Source organism: Corticium candelabrum, chromosome 19, assembly GCF_963422355.1.
Source record: "Corticium candelabrum chromosome 19, ooCorCand1.1, whole genome shotgun sequence".
Lineage (NCBI taxonomy): Eukaryota > Metazoa > Porifera > Homoscleromorpha > Homosclerophorida > Plakinidae > Corticium > Corticium candelabrum.
Genome location: NC_085103.1, coordinates 5512048 through 5532047, shown reverse-complemented (window position 1 = coordinate 5532047; position 20000 = coordinate 5512048). Strand labels below are relative to the sequence as shown.

The window sequence follows — 20000 nt, the reverse complement described above, 5'->3', positions numbered from 1 at the left end:
TTAATTAAGGTTTGATTAGCTAAATAAATCATCAAACAAGCAGCACGTGATGCATTGCTTCATTCCAATATCATATTTCTGTTCTACGCAACATGGCGTCTGCAGCTCGTGCGCCTGGTGGTTAGGAAGCGAAGTTTGTAGAGCCACTTGAGAAAGATCTCGAGTGTCCTATCTGCTTGCTTGCTCTCAAAGAGCCTCTACAGACTCCGTGCGGTCACCTCGATCATGTGCAAAAGCTGCGTGGACAAAATCACAAAGTAATTAAAACTTAATTTTAGTTGGAATAACTATAAGACCATAAAGTAATATGTTGTCACTATTTGTTAAAAGATATGGAAAGTTTAAATGTCCACTGGATAACAAGGTGGAGAAGAGAAGTGAGGTAGGTGTGGCACAATAGCATTTACGTAACAAACTAGAATGTTTATATGTTGTAAATAATCACTTCAGGCTTTTTTGGATAAAATCCACGAGCGTAAAGTTCTTAGTCTTAAAGTGAAGTGCAACAACAATGGACATGGATGTGCATGGATTGGAGAGTTGCGTGATCTGCAGGTTAGTCAATTAATTAAATAATAATATAAATTTGAAAAGTTGGTAACTCAAAAATTTTAACCAGAAACACGCAGATGATGGATGTGATTTTGCTCAAGTTTGTTGTGAATTTCTGTCTGTTGGATGTTCTCACCAGGTATGTTTAGAGATGACAAACTTTCAGATTGATAAACGTGCAGACAACAAACAAGCATGCAAATTGATGAACAAGCAGGTGTACGTGTGTGTATTTATGCAAACGAAGACTGACAGATACAAATGCTGGTAAGAGCACATCATGAGTATATTAATTAACTTAATTAATTACCAGCTAGGAGACCATTCTATTTAGTTGGGACTAGCCTATAGCTATAGGTTCATGAAGATCGAACACTGAGACAACTGCACATTGTAGCTAACTGATATGGTGCATTGCCTAGCTTTAGTACATGCATTGACGTTAGGTGATAGTGTACGTACCTTTGGGCATATTGGGACCTAGAGCCTTTCAGGACAGCTGCATGGTAGATATACATGTACCTGAAGGTGACACTTGTAGAGAGCGGTGATTTGCAATTACATGTATTGATTTGCTTTTACTGCAACATGCAGTGTGCAGATGGAAACTTAATTAATTATTGGCTACTGCGCTCTTGATATTGTGCATGCGTTTATTTGAGACATAAGTGAATGTTGTACGTTGCTTTCAGATGAAGAAGAGAGATGTTGGTGATCATGAAGATAAGTGCAGCAATTAAAGAGCATATGCGTTTGCTGTTAAAGAATGTTGGCGAGCTGAAAGCCCAGCTTCAACGCCGACCCTATGAATCCTGCAAGTTCATGTGGAAAATAGAAAACTGGAGCAAAACCCTTGAAAATGCTAAAATGGAAAAAGGAGAATGCTTGTCTGTGACTAGCAGTTCTTTCTACACAGGCTATCCAGGATACCAGTTATGCATGGTTGTGTATCCGAATGGCTATGGAAAAGGTAAAGGAAGTCATGTGAGTGTGTTTCTAGTCATCATGAAAGGTGACTTTGATCATCAATTGCACTGGCCGTTTTCTTATTCCTACAGACTGACTGTCATTGACCAGCAGCCTGACGGCAAAAAATGTGAGCAGGCTGATTGATCCAACAGAGCAAGGACCAGATTCAAAGAAATCCTTTGAGAGGAAAACTAAGCAAACATTGATGGAATATGGATTCCATACATTTATTAGTCATTCGGATTTAGCTAACCAGGCTCATGCATACATCAGAGATGACTCTCTTCTCCTAAGCGCTGAAATTCTGATCTGAAAATGAGACATCAATACTTCATTGTTAATTGTTGGTATCTTCAACATCATGCAGCTCATTGCAATGCATGCATGTGATTTCGTATACCACAAACTTGATTTAATTAACATTGTTTTTATGGATATGTTATAGTTGGTTGTTAGACACTGTCTGCGTACTGCTTTGTATTTGTATCAGTTGCTGCTGAGATGTGTACTACTTACCTGCTGACTGCAATCAGTTGTGCAATTTCTTACTTGATTGTCATGTTAATATAAAAAGTACATTTCATTGCTACATACACTCATAATTGTTTTTCAGCTTGCTCAGCTCAAACTTGTTACAATTGACAAGAATGGTCAAGGTCCAGTGTATATATATACATATCTATAGCATGAGTTGTATTCAGATGTCATGCAATGTCACATTGCATAAACGATATATGGAGCCACAGCAACCTCTTGAATTGAGAATAAAATTGGCAAGCAACAATGACCCTTAATTTAATGTATATAGGTACATATACAGACAAATATTAACAAGCTTCTTGCTCATTATAATAGGGTGCCATGGCACTGAGGCTACTAGTCAACACAGTGTCACGCAAACTTTGCCACCACTGTTGTATATAAATTAATTTTATCTTTATTTCAAACACATGATACAATATAACTACATGTCTAAATCATAAACAAATGCTTTCGCAGTAATAAACAATACCAGCAATTCATGAATTGTTTGTTTATTTACAAAATGAACGTGTGCTTGCATATCGTGGCTTATCAATAGACAATGTAATATAATAATATATTCAGTTGCACTAGAATCTATACTCACACACACACACACACACACACACACACACACACACACACACACACACACACACACACACACACACACACACACACACACACACACACACACCACATTAGTACAGTACCCAATTTGATGTACTCTGTATACTCCGATGTACTCTATCTTAATTAATTATTAATGTTCAAAGTGTCATGGCATCTGCTAGTCAGCACTCAAGATCTGCCACGTCTGTTGTACCTAAATATATATTTCAACCACAAGATATAATATAATACAACCACATATCTAAACCATAAACAAATGCTTTACAGTAATAAACGATACCAGCAATTCGTAAATTGTCTGACATATTAATTAACTAAATTATGTTTTGCCAAACAAATGTGTGCACGCATATCGTGGTTTATTGAAATGATGTAACGACGCACCTTGTCTTAATGTTAAAATGTGAGAAAATCGTAAACACTACGAAAGTTCTTCATACAAACCATCACCCGACTTGTCATTGATATTCACACTTCCATCAGCCTGCTGACTGGGAACACTCTCATAGTTGTCATTAACATTAGAAGCAGAATGAGACGTGTTACATTCTATGTTTGTTTGGTTGTTGCAAGGATTTTGGTTGCTGCTCGTATTGACCTTATTATCGGACGACAAAATTGTGTCTCCACTCTCATTGATTGGGTTGCTCTCTTTGTTCACTGGATCATCCACCACAGCAACGCCTTCCAATTGAACAGGCTCCTCATAGCCTGATTGAACCGGTTGTTCATAGCCTCCTGTTTGTTCATGGTGACTGCTGGTTGGTATGTCAATGATGTCACTGTATAACGGATTGTCAGGGTTGACTCCAGTCTACAGCAGCAACCAAGGGTAACCAACACATCTCTCAGCAGTGTACGAATGTGTGTGTGTGTGTGTGTGTGTGTGTGTGTGTGTGTGTGTGTGTGTGGTGTGGTGTGGTGGTGGTGGTGGTGGTGGTGGTGGTGGTGGTGGTGGTGGTGGTGTGTGTGTGTGTGTGTGTGTGTGTGTGTGTGTGTGTGTGTGTGTGTGCGCGCGCGCATGCACGTACATGTACATACCTTGCTACTGGTTTTCTGTTGTTCAGCAGGTAATTCATCGTATGCGGGATTCTGAAACATCATGCCTTTTTTGTCTTTAGTGTCACCACCTTCACAATCATACATTTTACTTCGCTTCCTATACACACACAAAATGACTACAAGCTCTTGAACAACAACAACTACAAGAGTGATGACTTGTAGCAATAGTAGACAAAGACCACAATCAAGAGAGCAATGACAAGTGGAATAACTACCCCAACAGCAATGTAAACCTGCTGGTTAGAAGACTCCGTATCCCTAGCTGTAGAGAGCAGTTGCAGATCACCCAATAGAACAAGTTGTATTACACCTACACTTCTTACCCTTTGATTCTGCTATTTCAAAACAGATAACTATCTCTTCTTCTGTTTGCTCAGAAAGGCACTCAGGATGACGTGGGTTTTCGCACTGATCACCAGTCCAGAAGGTAGTACAACTGCAATTAATAATAAAACATCAAAATGTGAAGTACGTACACCAATGCAGCAATCATTACGTGCAGATGGGTGAGCCAAGTTGCACTTCACATGTCCCACCGTTTAGACAGAACAAAGATAAGCAGGGATTTTCAACTTGAGGTGATGATGATGGAGATGGAAGAGTGTCATATGTTGTATGTGTTTCACAGTTGGCACCCGTGTAGTCTGGGGTACACAAACAAATTCCGTCCTCTCTGTCACACGTCGCACCATTTAAGCAAGAACATTCCATCAAGCAGTCAGAGCCGAACGTTCCCTCTGGACACTCTTTCAAATGAAATATGAGTGTGAGTGATGTGATATATAATATTAAGAAACTGTGTGTGTGTGTGTGTGTGTGTGTGTGTGTGTGTGTGTGTGTGTGTGTGTGTGTGTGTGTGTGTGTGTGTGTGTGTGTGTGTGTGTGTGTGTACATGCATGTGAACGTGTGTGTGTGTGTACGTGTGTGCATGCGTGCATGATACAAACAATACTCATACCATCATCGCAATCGTTTCCCGTCCATCCAGCTGTACAGCTACAGTTTCCAGTCACGAGATCACATTCGGCTCCATTCTGACACGTACACTGCTGACCACACGCATGACCAAACAAACCCTCGGGACACGCTGTATTACAAAACATGTTCAGACAATCTAAATTTTAGATCAATCATTGTGCATACATGTACTGTACCTTCTTCACATCGTAATCCTTTGTAGCTCGGTGCACAGTTACACTGGCCACTGACGTTATTACAAGAGACGGAATTCGACGAACAGTTACACGTCTGAGAGCACATAGCACCAAACGTGAATGTAGGACACACAGTCTCAGATGTTGCTGTGCTAGTGTGTGGTGCTGCCGTGGTAGTCTGTGGTGCTGCCGTGGTAGTCTGTGGTGCTGCCGTGGTAGTCTGTGGTGCTGCCGTGGTAGTCTGTGGTGCTGCCGTGGTAGTCTGTGGTGCTGCCGTGGTAGTCTGTGGTGCTGCCGTGGTAGTCTGTGGTGCTGCCGTGGTAGTCTGTGGTGCTGCCGTGGTAGTCTGTGGTGCTGCCGTGGTAGTCTGTGGTGCTGCCGTGGTAGTCTGTGGTGCTGCCGTGGTAGTCTGTGGTGCTGCCATGGTAGTCTGTGGTGCTGCTGTGGTAGTCTGTGGTGCTGTTGTCGTAGTCTGTGGTGCTGCTGTGCTGGTCCCTAAAATTATATTTTGTTTGATTGAGATACTGTGCATGTTATATATATATTTAGTCATATACCTGGAAGACTAGCACATTGCTTGTTGTAGTAGGCTTGATTGTAAGTACATGCCACTGTGCAGTGGTCAGCCTGTACACAATAATTAAGCAATTAATTACACATAGTAATTAATTAATGTATACTATAGCAGTACCAGGATCCGATGGTGTAGATTTCCACTGACAATGTATACTGCATTCGGTCCAGTGAATCCCCACCAGCAGAGACAACGTCCACTAGACTGACAAGAACCGGCTGTGTGATGTATACCGGTGCCGCAGCGTGAGTTACACACTAGAACAAGAAGACAATGACATTCACAGATTTAATACCCGGACCGACTGCACACACACACACACACACACACACACACACACAAACTAACAATGACAGATCAGACACAGACATACAGACACAGACAGACACAGACAGACACAGACACAGACACAGACACAGACACAGACACACACACACACACACACACACACACACACACACACACACACACACACACACACACACAGACACAGACACAGACACAGACACACACACACACACACACACACACACACACACACACACACACACACACACACACACACACACACACACAACAGACAGACAGACACACAGACACAGACACACAGAGACAAACAGACAGAGATAGACAGACAGACAGACATACAGGCAGACAGACAGACAGACAGACAGGCCAGCAGGTGAGCAATCACATACACACACACTGATGCATGGAGTTTGCCACTTGACACAAAACATAATTATTAGTTTATTTGTAGCACCATAAAATTTAGCTTCCTCTGCGCCAATCAGTGTCCAGTATTCGCTTAGAATAAGTGGCATATGGGGCTAGTAGTTTATCAAGATGTGAACCAGAGTGTGAACATAACAATTATTGTTTGTGAACATAACAACTAGTGTACAAACGACATCCACCCCGCCTTGCCCAGCTTGTTAGCACTGGGGCTTGCCTTAATGGGCGGAGTGGGGTGTATAACCTATATTTAGTTCTTATTACTTTATTATTATTATACAAATGATGCACTAGTAGTCTACAAAGCTACACAGACAGACACTCAGCATACATACAAGACACAATACAACAAATGTAAATGCAACAAGACCTAACAATAACAATTAACATTACAAAACAACAGAAAAGACCCAAACAAGTTAGCCAGAGCTCCAGCTTCTCTCTCTACCAAAGAGGTCATCTCGTGCAATCTAATTTGCATGACAAATAACTAACAGCCAACTTGACCTTAGCTAACAGCCTACCTGCACTCTGTGCTCTCTTCTCTGCAGGATCCAACACAAAAGCAAGACACAAGTTTAAGCTAAACGAAAGGAATTAGACCATAAAGCAAGAAGAAAACCAACCAAAAGCCGTGAATATGAGGACAGTCGCCAGCAGAATCCGATGCAACAAAATATTCATTTTCCTTCTTGACTCTATGCACAAGCAATGAACGAGAAAGGTTTCGAGCTGTTACAACAGCTACAGGAGGAGACGAGAAGCGAGCAACGCCAGGAATGGGGCGCAGTGTAACAGTATCCAGAAGATCAAATGACTTGCAGGAGTCTTGAGAAACCAACTGAGCAATTTTTTCGGTCACGTGTATGCATTTCATTAATTATTTGTTAACGCGAAGCGCGTGCGCTATACGGCTTCAAGGGACCATGGAATGCATTGTTGTCGCTGGTGTTGTTAGCGTGCCAGTCGATGTGATGTCTTTACGTGTACTGCGTACCGAAATTGGATGTCGACAATCCCACGTGCTAATTTTAGCCTCACTCTTCGTGTTAGGTAATAATTTAACGTGTACAGTACGGCCGACAGCGTAAACGCTGCGACCACCGGCGTAGCGTCGAAGGTTGGGGGAGGTTCTAACCCCAAACATTTTGGGCGTGTCACTCCGACCTCAAAGATGACCAACGCTTTGCCACGTGCACACACTGACAGTCAGACCAAATGCAACACTGTAGTTAATTTTTGAGTTGTCCGATTCTACACGTCGAACATGGCAACTAATCAGCTGTGCTACGAAAACGAGCATCACGGCAGTAATTTTTGAGATGGTGATGATCACGACGCCTAGGCTCCGTGCCAAGAATGAGTACACTGTACATTCGTTACTTCCACCTGATGGTTGGCTCAGCGCCAACTCTTTCGTTTTAGCTAAATAGCGCGCGTTATGTACGGCGAAATTATGGATGCACTCCTGACCACGTGCATGCTATGGCGGTGACACTGAGTTTACTGCTGTCAAAGAGCTTGCCAATGTGTGATAACAACTATTTACTAAATTTAGGTTTAATACATTGAACAAAAATGATGTGTAGGTATGTGGATGTAGACTGGATAGCATTTTTGTCACTAGACAATTTGACAAGGCGAAATGTCCAACATGTGAATATGAACTAGATCAAAAGCGCGTGAGCACTGCTACAATAACTCTGAAAAATTGTGTATTCATGTGCTTTTTGGCACGCGCATGTACATGTAGTGCTGGAGAGATGTGTTTGCAGAAAGGGAACTGTTACAGCTGCAGGTGCACTGCTCTAGCAGTGACTGTTAGTGGATTGGAAAACACAGCTCTCTGCAGGTGTGTGTGTGTGTGTGTGTGTGTGTGTGTGTGTGTGTGTGTGTGTGTGCGCGTGTGTGTTGCTACTTACTTACCTAATTAATTAATTAATTAATTGACCCTAAACACAATTGCAACTTACAGGAACACATCACTTCTGGTTGTGCTTCCCAACCATTACAATCACAAAGAGATCAATTGAAAGGACGCATGCAAACTGAGGAAAAGAGACAAGGCCATCTTGTCAGAGAAACAAAAGATGCAACTGCACAAACCAATGAAACCTTCTCAGCGACAGAGAATCAGTTGCATCAGCTCCAAATTGGTCAAGTCATCATGCAAAAAGGAATGGCACGAGTTGGGGCACACGATCAGTCAGGAAGGCCTCATTCATTAGAGCAACACGTCAGACTGATGAAAGAAGAACACACCAAACTTAAAGAAATTATTTTTATGCAGAACACTAGGATACAGCAACTGGAAGCAGATCAATACAAACTCAACGGTGGAACAAATGTAGGTCTGCGGCAAGAGCTTGCAGCTCGAGATCTGGTATTGGCAAGTCATAATACAAAACTAGAAGAACACGGTATGAGGCTTGACATGATGGATTGTAGGAACACGGATGGTGTGTTGCTGTGGAAGATTACTGACATCAGATGACGAAGATGAGATGTTGTGAGTGGCAAGACTCAATCCATCTACTCACAACCATTCTACACGTCACCCAATGGATACAAGATGTGTGCTCGCCTCTATCTGAATGGAGACGGAATGGGACAAGGAACTCATTTGTCTCTTTTCTTTGTGATTATGAGAGGAGAATACGATTCTCATCTTCAATGGCCTTTCACACAGAAAGTGACTTATTTTGTATTTGATCAAGAAGGACAAAGGCAAATATCAGGTACCTTTCCACCCGACCCCAAGTCATCATCGTTTGAGAGACTAACATGCAAGATGAACATTGACTCAAACATCCTACCATTTATGCCTCTAGAAACCTTGGACAGAGGAATGAATGGCAGTGGTCATTATGTAGAAGATGGTTGTCTCTACATCCTACTGGTTGTGGACAACAGATCTTTCTGCATACCGAAGTAAAATAATCTTTCATGAAGGCACCAATCAAATGGTCAAAACTGTCAGTCTATTCCAGTATATTTGCTTTCATTATGACAACAGTTCCGTATAAACTGTTATATACATAGAGTCACAGCTACTGTCGCTTTAGAAAACTTTTTAATTTAAAATGGTTATTCAATCATATAGTACATGTACTGTCAGGAAACTGAGTTGAGTAGTAAAGTGAGATTTTCTGTGACTTGCTGATCTGGAACCTCTTGGGAATTGTTCAGTTGACGTGCCTTTTCACCATACTCAATCACCTACAATGGAAGCACAAAACAATAAAAATCTGTAAAGACAAGAACAAACACACAGTAGATTGACTTAATGAAATTCTGGTATAATAGACTACCAGTGCCTCATTCTAATGCAACTGTCTAGTGTATTGTGAGATGCATCCCTCCAATACAATAGTCTAGTGTATTATGAGATGCATCCCTCTAATACAATAGTCCAGTGTATTGTGAGATGCATCCCTCCAATACAATAGTGTAATGTATTATGAGATGCATCCCTCTAATACAATAGTCTAATGTATTGTGAGATGCATCCATCCAATACAATAGTCTTGTGTATTGTAAGATGCATCCCTCCAATACAGTAGTCTAGTGTATGTGAGATGCATCACCAATCCAATCCAATACATGAATAATAATGTCTGCAATACCAGTGACTGATTTCCAAGAAACTCATAGAGAAGACATAACGTGTAATAAACATCAATCAAGATGAGTGGTGATAATCCTGTACTTGTTTGCTTCTCTCTTGACATTCGTATTGTTTGCAGCATTTGGATCGCCTCAATTTGTTCAACAACATCTATAAGATAACACAAAAATACAAATAGACAAATAGATATGAGCAACATAAAACAGACGGACAGACAGACAGACAGACAGACAGACAAACAGAACATTATGGCAGATGGGGTGATGAGCCTCAATAGTTTTTAAAGACTCTTTCTCTCATGTCTTATGATGAGGACGGTCGTCAGAATGCATCCAATTTTACAACATATTAGAGACAACGTTTATCAGTTCAGTTACAACAATGTAACGATAGAGTGATTTCCAGGAAGACATCCCGCTTACTGGAACATACAAGGAAAGTGAAGAGAATGAATAATATACACAATTATTAATGTGCTTTACTGTACTACCATATATAGGGCTGGTTTCTGTAGAGTTTAAGTTTGGTAGAGATTTTGTGTGATTGGGACAGTAGAGTTGCTTAGTTGTGTTGAATGTAGATTTCAATGTTGGAAATATATGTATTGGACAGACAGACAAACAGACAGACACAAACATACATACATACATACAGACAGACAGACACAAACATACAGACAGATAGACAGACAGACAGACACAAACATACACACACACACACACACACACACACACACACACACACGCACACACACACACACACACACACACACACACGCACACACACACACAAACTGACAGACAGACAGAACTTTGAGACAGACGGACAGACAGGAAGACAGACAAATACAGATAAACAAAAACCAACATATTATATAAAACAGATAGTCAGACAACAAGTGAACTCTTACTGAGAGAGTAATCATCAGTAGCTAATGTAACCATGCTCTGAGCAATCGACGTCTGACTTGAAGATTGTGAAACAACTGCCTTTGTGGGCTTCGTCCCAGGACTAGAACTAGTAGAACGAGATGCTTGAAAAAACTCCTTCCACACCTTGAGGACCTAACAAACAAGAAGACAACAGAAATACAAATGAAAAGCAAGAGACAAAGTAGGAAATGGGAAAGATTGGCAAGGAGTCGGGTGTCTCACATGGTCATGAAGAGAGTTTCCAACTTCTGCGCGATCTTCTTGAAAAAATACGTTTCCCAGGTGGTAATACCCGGCGGCAACGTCAACACTGGAGCAACCGTATGTCATAGATGAGTGATAGATCTATAGAAATTCAAAGTTTTAGTAGTTCATTCTGTGTATGTTTATTGTCTGTCTGTCTGTCTGTCTGTCTGTCTGTCTGTCTGTCATTTATTTCTTACATCAAACTATGATACAATTCTGCAAAGAACTACAGTAATACAACTAGACTAATGTTCATTGAAAGCTAACATTACAACAAACTAAAACCCTTATATATAACTAAGACTAATGAGGAAAAAATTGGGTGCTGAGAGAGTCAGGCCTCTCAGACCCACCGCACAACATGCTAAGTTTCTTAGATACAACTTTAACATTACACTTCTGTAATTGTACAGAGAATCTTTTCCTCCAAAAGTCTAAAAATTCTGCAGCATTAGGTCTTCCTGTTTCATCTGATGAAAAGGGTGCCAGTTTCTGCAAAAAATTTCTCGCTTCTTCTCCCCATGATCTAAAATGTTCCATAACCAGTGGAACGACTTTGACTACTGAGCCTCCAGGCAGTTTGTGTTGTTCGTACTTGGACATCTTTCTGGTTTCTCTTCGATTAGCTGCAACCTCTGTTGCCTCAGCAGAGCTTGGGAAAACATCTGAGCTCCAAGGGTGTGCCAACGAGATGTCAAGATCAATATTAGAACCCGACTCAGCATCAAACATGATAATGTCAGGTCTACATTCAGAGTTAGTATACCTGTTTCTTGGCTCACAACAATGGTGAATTCGTAGACTTCTAACTGTCTATCTGTCTGTCAGTCAGTCAGTCTGTCCATACTTTCTGTCTGTCCGTCCATCCGTCTGTCTGTCTGTCTGTCTGTCTGTCTGTCTGTCAATGGTAGTATATTTCAAACATGTCTGTCTGCCTGTCTGTCAATACTTTCTGTCTGTCAATACTTTCTGTCTGTCTGTCTGTCTGTCTGTCTGTCTGTCTATCTGTTCATACTTTCTGTCTGTCCGTCCGTCCGTCTGTCCGTCTGTCTGTCAATGGTACTATATTTCAAACATGTCTGCCTGTCTGTCTGTCAATACTTTCTCTCTCTCTGTCTGTCTGTCTGTCTGCCTGTCTGTCTGTCTGTCCATCCGTCTGTCTGTCTGTCTCTGCACATGAATTTGTGTTTAACAATTTCATTTCCTCATACATCTTCAGCAAGTGAGTGTCTTGCTTTCTCAAATTTTCTTTGAGCTGTATACAGCAATCCCAACTGCCGGAAAACACGACACTTGACACTGTTGTCACACGATGGATTCTTCAACAAAAGCCACTGAGCCTGACTCAAATATTTTTCAGCCTGAGGAATACGAGACAAACCTAAAATAACAAAAAATCAGTAAGAAAAACACACAATTAGACAAAATGTATAAAGTTATAAGCAAGAGGTACACAAAACATATTTCGAACATGTCTGTCTGTTTGTCTGTCAATACTTTCTGTCTGTCTGTATGTCCATGTTTCTTTCTGTCCGTCTGTCCATCTGTCTGTCTGTCCATCTATCTGTCCGTCTGTCTGTCTATCTGTCTGTCTGTCCGTCTGTCTGTCTGTGCATCTGTCTGTCTGTCCATCTGTCTGTCCGTCTGTCTGTATTATATAAAGATGATCTCACCCATACAAGCTGCTCCCAGAATGAGATAGGATGGTATGAGTTCTGTGCTATTCATTCCGTGTATCTCAACTGCTGTCCGCAACAGCTCAGTGCCAGTGGCATACGCAGCATCAAACTTACCCTCGAGTAACGCACGTCGAGCATTCAACAGAAATGTCTCAATGGTTTGTTTCTATTCAACAGAAAACTTCAGTCTCCATAGTAGACGGACATTGCAAGCTATTATCAGTTGAATTGTGGAAATCTAATGCACGGTGCCCAACAGGCTGTGTACTATAGCTAGCCAGCTAAGTTTGCTTCACACTTCTGGCACTGTTTCCTGTATGTTTGATAACTCGTTTTCCTACGTGTTTACTCACAGTTTAGGATACTAGGTATGTTTATTAGCTAATTAATAATATATCCTAATAGTTTGAACGTTCATTGAACCCCAACCTGCTGCATTTGAGTTTGTTTTTTCTGATGAAGTCGACCTTCAGCTGCATTGATGAATGGCAGCTTGGGAGACGCCCTGAAATCAAACGCACCATTTAACGTTCTGTAGACAAACAGAGAAGCGATCTAGAGCACCGATCTAAGTCTGATTGTCGCCGGACTTTCTTCATGATGACAGCCGTAATCACCACAGTAACAGCGCATGCGCACTAATAGAAACTAACGCGCTTGAACCTTGCACGTATATGGTACTGTACGTATGTACACTGTACAGGTAAGAAATAGCGCGCTTTAACGGTGCATGTATTATAATTATTTATTTACTTGTAGGCGTGTCTAATCTATTAACACATAACGCTTCTGCAAACTGATGTAAATAGTCTAAAACAATTTTAGGAGTACTTACTTACATATAAATCTCATAAATTAATTAATTATAAATTACAATTAAAATAGTAACACATTTTATTTATATAAATAAGTAGCTGGTTACTTAGTACATGTACCCGAGCCGTGAAACGCTAGGGTACTCAGATGGTAGTTTCGTGTAGCCAGCTCCTCCCCTTTTCTATTATCGGTAGGCAGTCCCCGCCTACCGAAAATAGAAAAGGGGAGGGGCTGGATACGCTAGACTACGCAGATCACCCCAATGTTTGTCCGACTCGCTCCGCCTACTGCGTAACACGTGACCAAACAAGCTAACAGCCAAGTGTTTTGCACTTTAGTGCATATTCATTTTACATGAATGTGTCTCTTGTGTAACTAGGAGTCGCTGCTACGCACTAAACTCGCTTGCTACCAACACTGACAGGTGTTACAGGTGAGGTGCTAATTAACTACTTGATGCATTTTGTGCATTTGCGTCATTGGCGTCAAAAGTGAAAAATGGAAAGGGGCGGGGCAGTCTTTAGAATATTATTAATTAATTATGCAAATTCAGATTGCAATTTCTCGGAGTGGGAATTTGATCTCAGACAAGCCAGCATGATACGTTACGTGCAGGACGTTTCTGACGCTCTGCGCTGTGCTTCCTGCAAGAATGTGTTCAGAAAAAGAGTTCTACAGGCGTCGTGCGGAGACAGAGTTTGTACTGAATGCTTCGAGTCTCTATTCAAGTAAGCAGACTGTCTTGATCTGCATGTAGCCGTGGTTATTGCTACCAGCCAAGCTGAATAATCTACACACAGAGAATGCACATTTGATGACCAACGTTTTGTCACATGCACACAGTCAGACCAAATGCAACATTGTAGTTAATTTTTGAGTTGACTGATTCTACACGTGGAACGTGGCAACTAATCAGTGCTACGAAAACGAGCATTATAGCAGTAATTTTTAGATGGTGATGATCAGGTCGCTTGGCTCCGTGCCAAGAATGAGTACAGTGTTCATGGTTACTTCCACCTGATGGTTGGCTCAGCGCCAACTCTTCGTTTAGCTAAATAACGCGCGTTAGGTACGGCGAAATTATGGATGCAGTCTGACCACGTACATGCTATGGCGGTGACACTGAGTTTACTGCTGTCAAAGAGCTTGCCAATGTGTGATAACAACTATTTACTAAATTTAGGTTTGATACATTGAACAAAAATGATGTGTAGGTATGTAGATGTACTAAAATTGCATTTTTGTCACTAGACAATTTGACAAGGCGAAATGTCCAACATGTGAATATGAACTAGATCAAAAGAGCGTGAGCACTGCTACAATAACTCTGAAAAATTGTGTATTCATGTGCTTTTTGGCACGCGCATGTACATGTAGTGCTGGAGAGATGTGTTTGCAGAAAAGGAACTGTTACAGCTGCAGGTGCACTGCTCTAGCAGTGGCTGTCAGTGGATTGGAAAACACAGCTCTCTACAGGTGTGTGTGTGTGTGTGTGTGTGTGTGTGTGTGTGTGTGTGTGTGTGTGTGTGTGTGTGTGTGTGTGTGTGTTGCTGCTTACTTACCTAAATTAATTAATTAATTGACCCTAAACACAATTGCAACTTACAGGAACACATCAGTTTTGGTTGTGCTTCCCGACTATTACAATCACAAGAAGATCAATTGAAAGAACGCATGCAAACTGAAGTAAAGAGACAAGGCCATCTTGTCAGAGAAACAAAAGATGCAACTGCACAAACCAATGAAACCTTCTCAGCAACAGAGACTCAGTTGCATCAGTTCCAAATTGATCAAGTCATCATGCAAAAAGGAATGGCAAGGGTTGAGGCACACGATCAGTCAGGAAGGCCTCATTCATTAGAGCAACACATCAGACTGATGAATGAAGAACACACCAAACTTAAAGAAATTATTTTTATGCAGAACACCAGGATACAGCAACTGGAAGTAGATCTATACAAACTCAACAGTGGAACAAATGTAGGTCTGCAGCAAGAGCTTGCAACTCGAGATCTGGTATTGGCAAGTCATAATACAAAACTAGAAGAACACGGTATGAGGCTTGACATGATGGATTGTAGGAACACGGATGGTGTGTTGCTGTGGAAGATTACTGACACCAGACGACGACAACGAGATGCTATGAGTAGCAAGACTCAATCCATCTACTCACAACCATTCTTCACGTCACCCAATGGATACAAAATGTGTGCTCGTCTCTATCTGAATGGAGACGGAATGGGACGTGGTACTCATTTGTCTCTTTTCTTTGTGATTATGAGAGGAGAATACGATTCTCTTCTTCAATGGCCTTTCACACAGAAAGTGACTTATTTTGTATTCGATCAAGAAGGACAAAGGCAAATATCAGGTACCTTTCTACCCGACCCCAAGTCATCATCGTTTGAGAGACCAACATGCAAGATGAACATTGACTCAAACATCCTACCATTTATGCCTCTAGAAACCTTGGACAGAGGAATGAATGGCAGTAGTCGTTATGTAGAAGATGGTTGTCTGTACATCCTACTGGTTGTGGACAACAGATCTTTCTGCATACCAGAGTAAAATATTCTTTCATGACGGCACCAATCAAATGGTCAAAACTGTCAGTCTATTCCAGTATGTTTGCTTTCATCATGACAACAGTTCCGTATAAACTGTTATATGTAGAGAGTCGCAGCTACTGTGGCTTTAGAAAACTTTTTAATTTAAAATGGTTATTCAATCATATAGTACATGTACTGTCAGGAAACTGAGTTGAGTAGTAAAGTGAGATTTTCTGTGACTTGCTGATCTGGAACCTCTTGGGAATTGTTCAGTTGACGTGCCTTTTCACCATACTCAATCACCTACAATGGAAGCACAAAACAATAAAAATCTGTAAAGACAAGAACAAACACACAGTAGATTGACTTAATGAAATTCTGGTATAATAGACTACCAGTGCCTCATTCTTATGCAACTGTCTAGTGCATTGTGAGATGCATCCCTCCAATACAATAGTCTAGTGTATTATGAGATGCATCCCTCTAATACAATAGTCCAGTGTATTATGATATGCATCCCTCTAATACAATAGTCTAATGTATTGTGAGATGCATCCATCCAATACAATAGTCTTGTGTATTGTAAGATGCATCCCTTCAATACAATAGTCTAGTGTATGTGAGATGCATCACCAATCCAATCCAATACATGAATAATAATGTCTGCAATACCAGTGACTGATTTCCAAGAAACTCATAGAGAAGACATGACGTGTAATAAACATCAATCAAGACGAGTGGTGATAATCCTGTACTTGTCTGCTTCTCTCTTGACATTCGTATTTTTTGCAGCATTTGGACGGCCTCAATTTTTTCAACAACATCTATACGATAATACAAACACACAAATAGACAAACAGATATGAGCAACATGAAACAGACGGACGGACAGACACACACACACACACACACACACACACACACACACACACACACACACACACACACATGGACACACACACACACACACACACACACACACACACACACACACACACACACACACACACACAACCATCATCTGATTTCTACTCTTTGCAGAGTCAGATTGAAGATCTGGGCCATGAGAATAGCACAACAAAACGACAGTTGGACACAACTCTTAGTGAATCACGTCGACAGCATGAAGATACCCAAGACAGAGCAGCAGTGAAAGTGAGGGAAGGCGTGTTCAAACAGTTTGTGGTCAGTCAGCATGTTTGTTGTGTAGGAACATACTGCACAGTCTCGAATCACTGACTTGGAGGGACAACTGGGTTGTCTGAATCAGACAAATAGTCAACTGAAAAGAGACAAGGAAGAGTTGGGTAGTGATGTGAGAATGTGGTGTGATAAACGGATAAGGAAGAAGACGGACAGATGGATGGACAGACACAGACAGACAGATGGGCTGATGATGGGATGGACATACATACAGACAGACAGACAGACACATAGACAGAAATCCACAAGCAAAGAGGTATGCAAATGGACAGACAAACAGTCAGACATACAGACGGATGGCTGATGACGAGATGGACATACATACATACATACATACAGACAGAAATCTACAAGCAAACAGGCACACAGATGAAAAGACAGACAGACAGACAGATGGCTGATGGCCTGATGAACATACATACACATAGACAGAATGCTACAGGCTGACAGGCACAAATGGCCAGACACAGACAGACAGAGAGAGACATACAGAAAGCCACAGGCAGACAGACAGACAGACAGACAGACAGGCAGACAAACAGACAGACAGTGTGCGTGTGTGTGTGTGTGCGTGCGTGTGTGTGTGTGCGTGTGTGTGTGTGTGTGTGTGTGTGTGTGTGTGTGTGTGTGTGTGTGTGTGTGTGTGTGTACCTGTCCGCCTGGACTCCTGGACTCCTCACTTTCTCAGAACATTAGATCGGTGCTCTAGATCGCTTCTCTGTTTGTCTACAGAACGTTAAATGGTGCGTTTGATTTTAGGGCATCTCCCAAGCTGCTATTCATCAATGCAGCTGAAAGTCGACTTCATCAGAAAACAAACTCAAATGCAGCAGGTTGGGGTTCAATGAACGTCCAAACTATTGGGATATATTATTAATTAGCTAATAAACATATCTAGTATCCTAAACTGTGAGTAAACACGAAGGTAAACGAGTTATCAAACATACAGGAAACAGTGCCAGAAGTGTGAAGCAAACTTCGCTGGCTAGCTATAGTACACAGCCTATTGGGCACCGTGCATTAGATTTCCACAATTCAACTGATAATAGCTTGCAATGTCCGTCTACTATAGAAACTGAAGTTTTCTGTTGAATAGAAACAAACCATTGAGACGTTTCTGTTGAATGCTCCACAAGCATTACTCGAGGGTAAGTTCGATGCTGCGTATGCCACTGGCACTGAGCTGTTGCGGACAGCAGTTGAGATACACGGAATGAATAGCACAGAACTCATACCATCCTATCTCATTCTGGGAGCAGCTTGTATTGGTGAGATCATCTTTATATAATATAGACAGATAGACGGACAGATGGACAGAGAGACAGACAGACAGACAGACAGACGGACAGACAGATGGACAGACACACAATCAGGATCTAATTTGTGTGGTAAGCTGTTGCAGTTGCATAATCCCCAGTGTGGCATGCTCTTGCTGAGATACTGTCATGTTACTCGGATGAACTTCCTATCACGAACTGTTCCACCGAGACTTTTGGAGTCCGCTGCAGTCGTCCATGACACACTGACAAGATCAACGTTCACCAATCTCTTGGGTAGAGGTAATCTAACAGACAGGCAGTGACTTCAAGTAACTTTACCAGTAAGACATGGAGGATTTGGTCCCACGGCTTTAACATCTACAACACCATTTGCATTTCTGTCTAGTTGCGCTTCAACCCAGCATACAATAGCAAAACGAATTCCTGATGCTGAGAGATTGCTTGATGAAGTTCACAATTCACATCATTCAAATAGTTCCATCAGCAGAGATTTGTGCAATGTTTGCCTCAAAACAAAACTCTCGTAGAAGTTATCAACGACAGGAAGCAACTACAACACAGGCTGACTGAGGAGTACATAAAATCTCTGTCAAGTGGTTTTATTCAGAATTCATCTTCGACTAGAGACCAATCTTGAATGAAGTCCTTGCAAGGCAAAGGTGCAGGAGCGTGGCTCTTGACAGTACCATCATCATCATGACATTCGTTATCTCTGTGCGATTTCCGCTTGGCATCCTTGATGAGACTGGGCTGCCAAGTGCCTTTGGCTTCTGGTCAGTGTGACTGTGGGAAAGAATTAGACTTGGATGGATACCACCTAATAACATGTAAGACTGGGGGCGGCCCGGTAATCAGCCATAACAACATGGTTTCAGCATGGTCAGACTGTTTGAGTCAACTGCAATTACATCACGTAAAAGAACCCAGAGAAAGGTATGTCAATTCTGAAGACAAATCAGACATAGTTGTATTCGATTCGGCATTGGAGGTGGATCTTGGATTGGATATTGCTCTAGCGCATTCCTGGAGTAATGAAATAGAAGGTTTATTAGCTACAACTCAGAGAGCAGTGGCAACCAGAAGAGAAAATCTGAAGATCAAAAAGTACGACCAGGAGCTCTTGCCTGGAGGTTTTTGACCAACATTTGTGCCTATAGTCTTTAAACATTTTGGCTGTTGGGGAGAGAAAGCTGAAGACTATTTGAAGAAACTGTCACAGCTATCAAGAGACGAAGACGGAAAGCCAAATGCATCAACCTTCAAGACATACTGGAGATCTGTGTTTTCTCTGTGTCTACAACGATCGAATGCTAGAGTGATTGACAGTAAAATAAAGAAGATTGTTTCAAGAGACAGCCACATAAACATAAATAGTTGTAGGTAGAACCACGCCCTATTGGCTTGGGTAGTATTTAGTGCTTAGATGGTGTATAATAGTTCAATGTTTGAAAATATCTGTATTGACA

General features: G+C 41.5%; 6 protein-coding genes across 8 annotated transcripts in view; 3 read left to right on the top strand and 3 right to left on the bottom strand.

The window, feature by feature from the left end:
• The first annotated feature begins 78 nt into the window (after positions 1 to 78).
• LOC134194486 (TNF receptor-associated factor 6-B-like) lies at positions 79 to 2099 on the top strand. Of its 3 annotated transcripts, none has more exons than XM_062663421.1 (5): positions 79 to 257; positions 331 to 382; positions 451 to 555; positions 620 to 691; positions 1245 to 2099. In XM_062663421.1, the coding sequence occupies exons 1-5, from the start codon at positions 226 to 228 to the stop codon at positions 1290 to 1292; spliced, it is 309 nt and encodes a 102-aa protein (XP_062519405.1). In that variant the 5' UTR covers positions 79 to 225; the 3' UTR covers positions 1293 to 2099. The 3 variants fall into 3 exon arrangements, with proteins under 3 accessions (XP_062519405.1, XP_062519404.1, XP_062519403.1); XM_062663420.1 differs by having other exon boundaries at positions 620 to 819; XM_062663419.1 differs by lacking the exon at positions 1245 to 2099 and having other exon boundaries at positions 620 to 867.
• Positions 2100 to 2858: 759 nt separating this feature from the next.
• LOC134194482 (multiple epidermal growth factor-like domains protein 10) lies at positions 2859 to 5062 on the bottom strand. Its single transcript, XM_062663413.1, has 7 exons — positions 4893 to 5062; positions 4697 to 4825; positions 4235 to 4484; positions 4062 to 4174; positions 3895 to 4000; positions 3718 to 3835; positions 2859 to 3490 (listed from the first exon to the last, which is right to left on the bottom strand). Exons 1-7 carry the CDS (start codon positions 4996 to 4998, stop codon positions 3098 to 3100), a joined length of 1215 nt encoding a protein of 404 aa, XP_062519397.1. The 5' UTR covers positions 4999 to 5062; the 3' UTR covers positions 2859 to 3097.
• On the bottom strand, positions 5030 to 7019 carry LOC134194673 (uncharacterized). The gene is made up of 6 exons (XM_062663615.1): positions 6828 to 7019; positions 6726 to 6746; positions 5584 to 5723; positions 5450 to 5519; positions 5251 to 5387; positions 5030 to 5044 (listed from the first exon to the last, which is right to left on the bottom strand). The coding sequence occupies exons 1-6, from the start codon at positions 6883 to 6885 to the stop codon at positions 5030 to 5032; spliced, it is 441 nt and encodes a 146-aa protein (XP_062519599.1). The 5' UTR covers positions 6886 to 7019.
• A 719-nt stretch (positions 7020 to 7738) lies between these two features.
• LOC134194484 (TNF receptor-associated factor 3-like) lies at positions 7739 to 9136 on the top strand. Its single transcript, XM_062663415.1, is given in 3 exon segments — positions 7739 to 7883; positions 7955 to 8053; positions 8177 to 9136. A coding segment is annotated over 1 exon segment (894 nt). The 5' UTR covers positions 7739 to 7883; positions 7955 to 8053; positions 8177 to 8242.
• Positions 9137 to 9281: 145 nt separating this feature from the next.
• Positions 9282 to 13303, bottom strand: LOC134194483 (zinc finger MYND domain-containing protein 12-like). The gene is made up of 8 exons (XM_062663414.1): positions 13251 to 13303; positions 13116 to 13191; positions 12681 to 12852; positions 12219 to 12388; positions 10984 to 11106; positions 10740 to 10893; positions 9828 to 9979; positions 9282 to 9420 (listed from the first exon to the last, which is right to left on the bottom strand). The coding sequence occupies exons 1-8, from the start codon at positions 13283 to 13285 to the stop codon at positions 9316 to 9318; spliced, it is 987 nt and encodes a 328-aa protein (XP_062519398.1). The 5' UTR covers positions 13286 to 13303; the 3' UTR covers positions 9282 to 9315.
• A 796-nt stretch (positions 13304 to 14099) lies between these two features.
• Positions 14100 to 20000, top strand: part of LOC134194672 (uncharacterized) — a 9719-nt gene continuing 3818 nt past the window's right edge. The window contains exons 1-8 of the mRNA XM_062663614.1: positions 14100 to 14230; positions 14686 to 14712; positions 14754 to 14808; positions 14880 to 14978; positions 17093 to 17206; positions 17262 to 17358; positions 18014 to 18087; positions 18351 to 18522. Of these exons, the coding sequence (XP_062519598.1) occupies positions 14100 to 14230; positions 14686 to 14712; positions 14754 to 14808; positions 14880 to 14978; positions 17093 to 17206; positions 17262 to 17358; positions 18014 to 18087; positions 18351 to 18522 (769 nt within the window). The remainder of the gene's footprint in view (positions 14231 to 14685; positions 14713 to 14753; positions 14809 to 14879; positions 14979 to 17092; positions 17207 to 17261; positions 17359 to 18013; positions 18088 to 18350; positions 18523 to 20000) is intronic.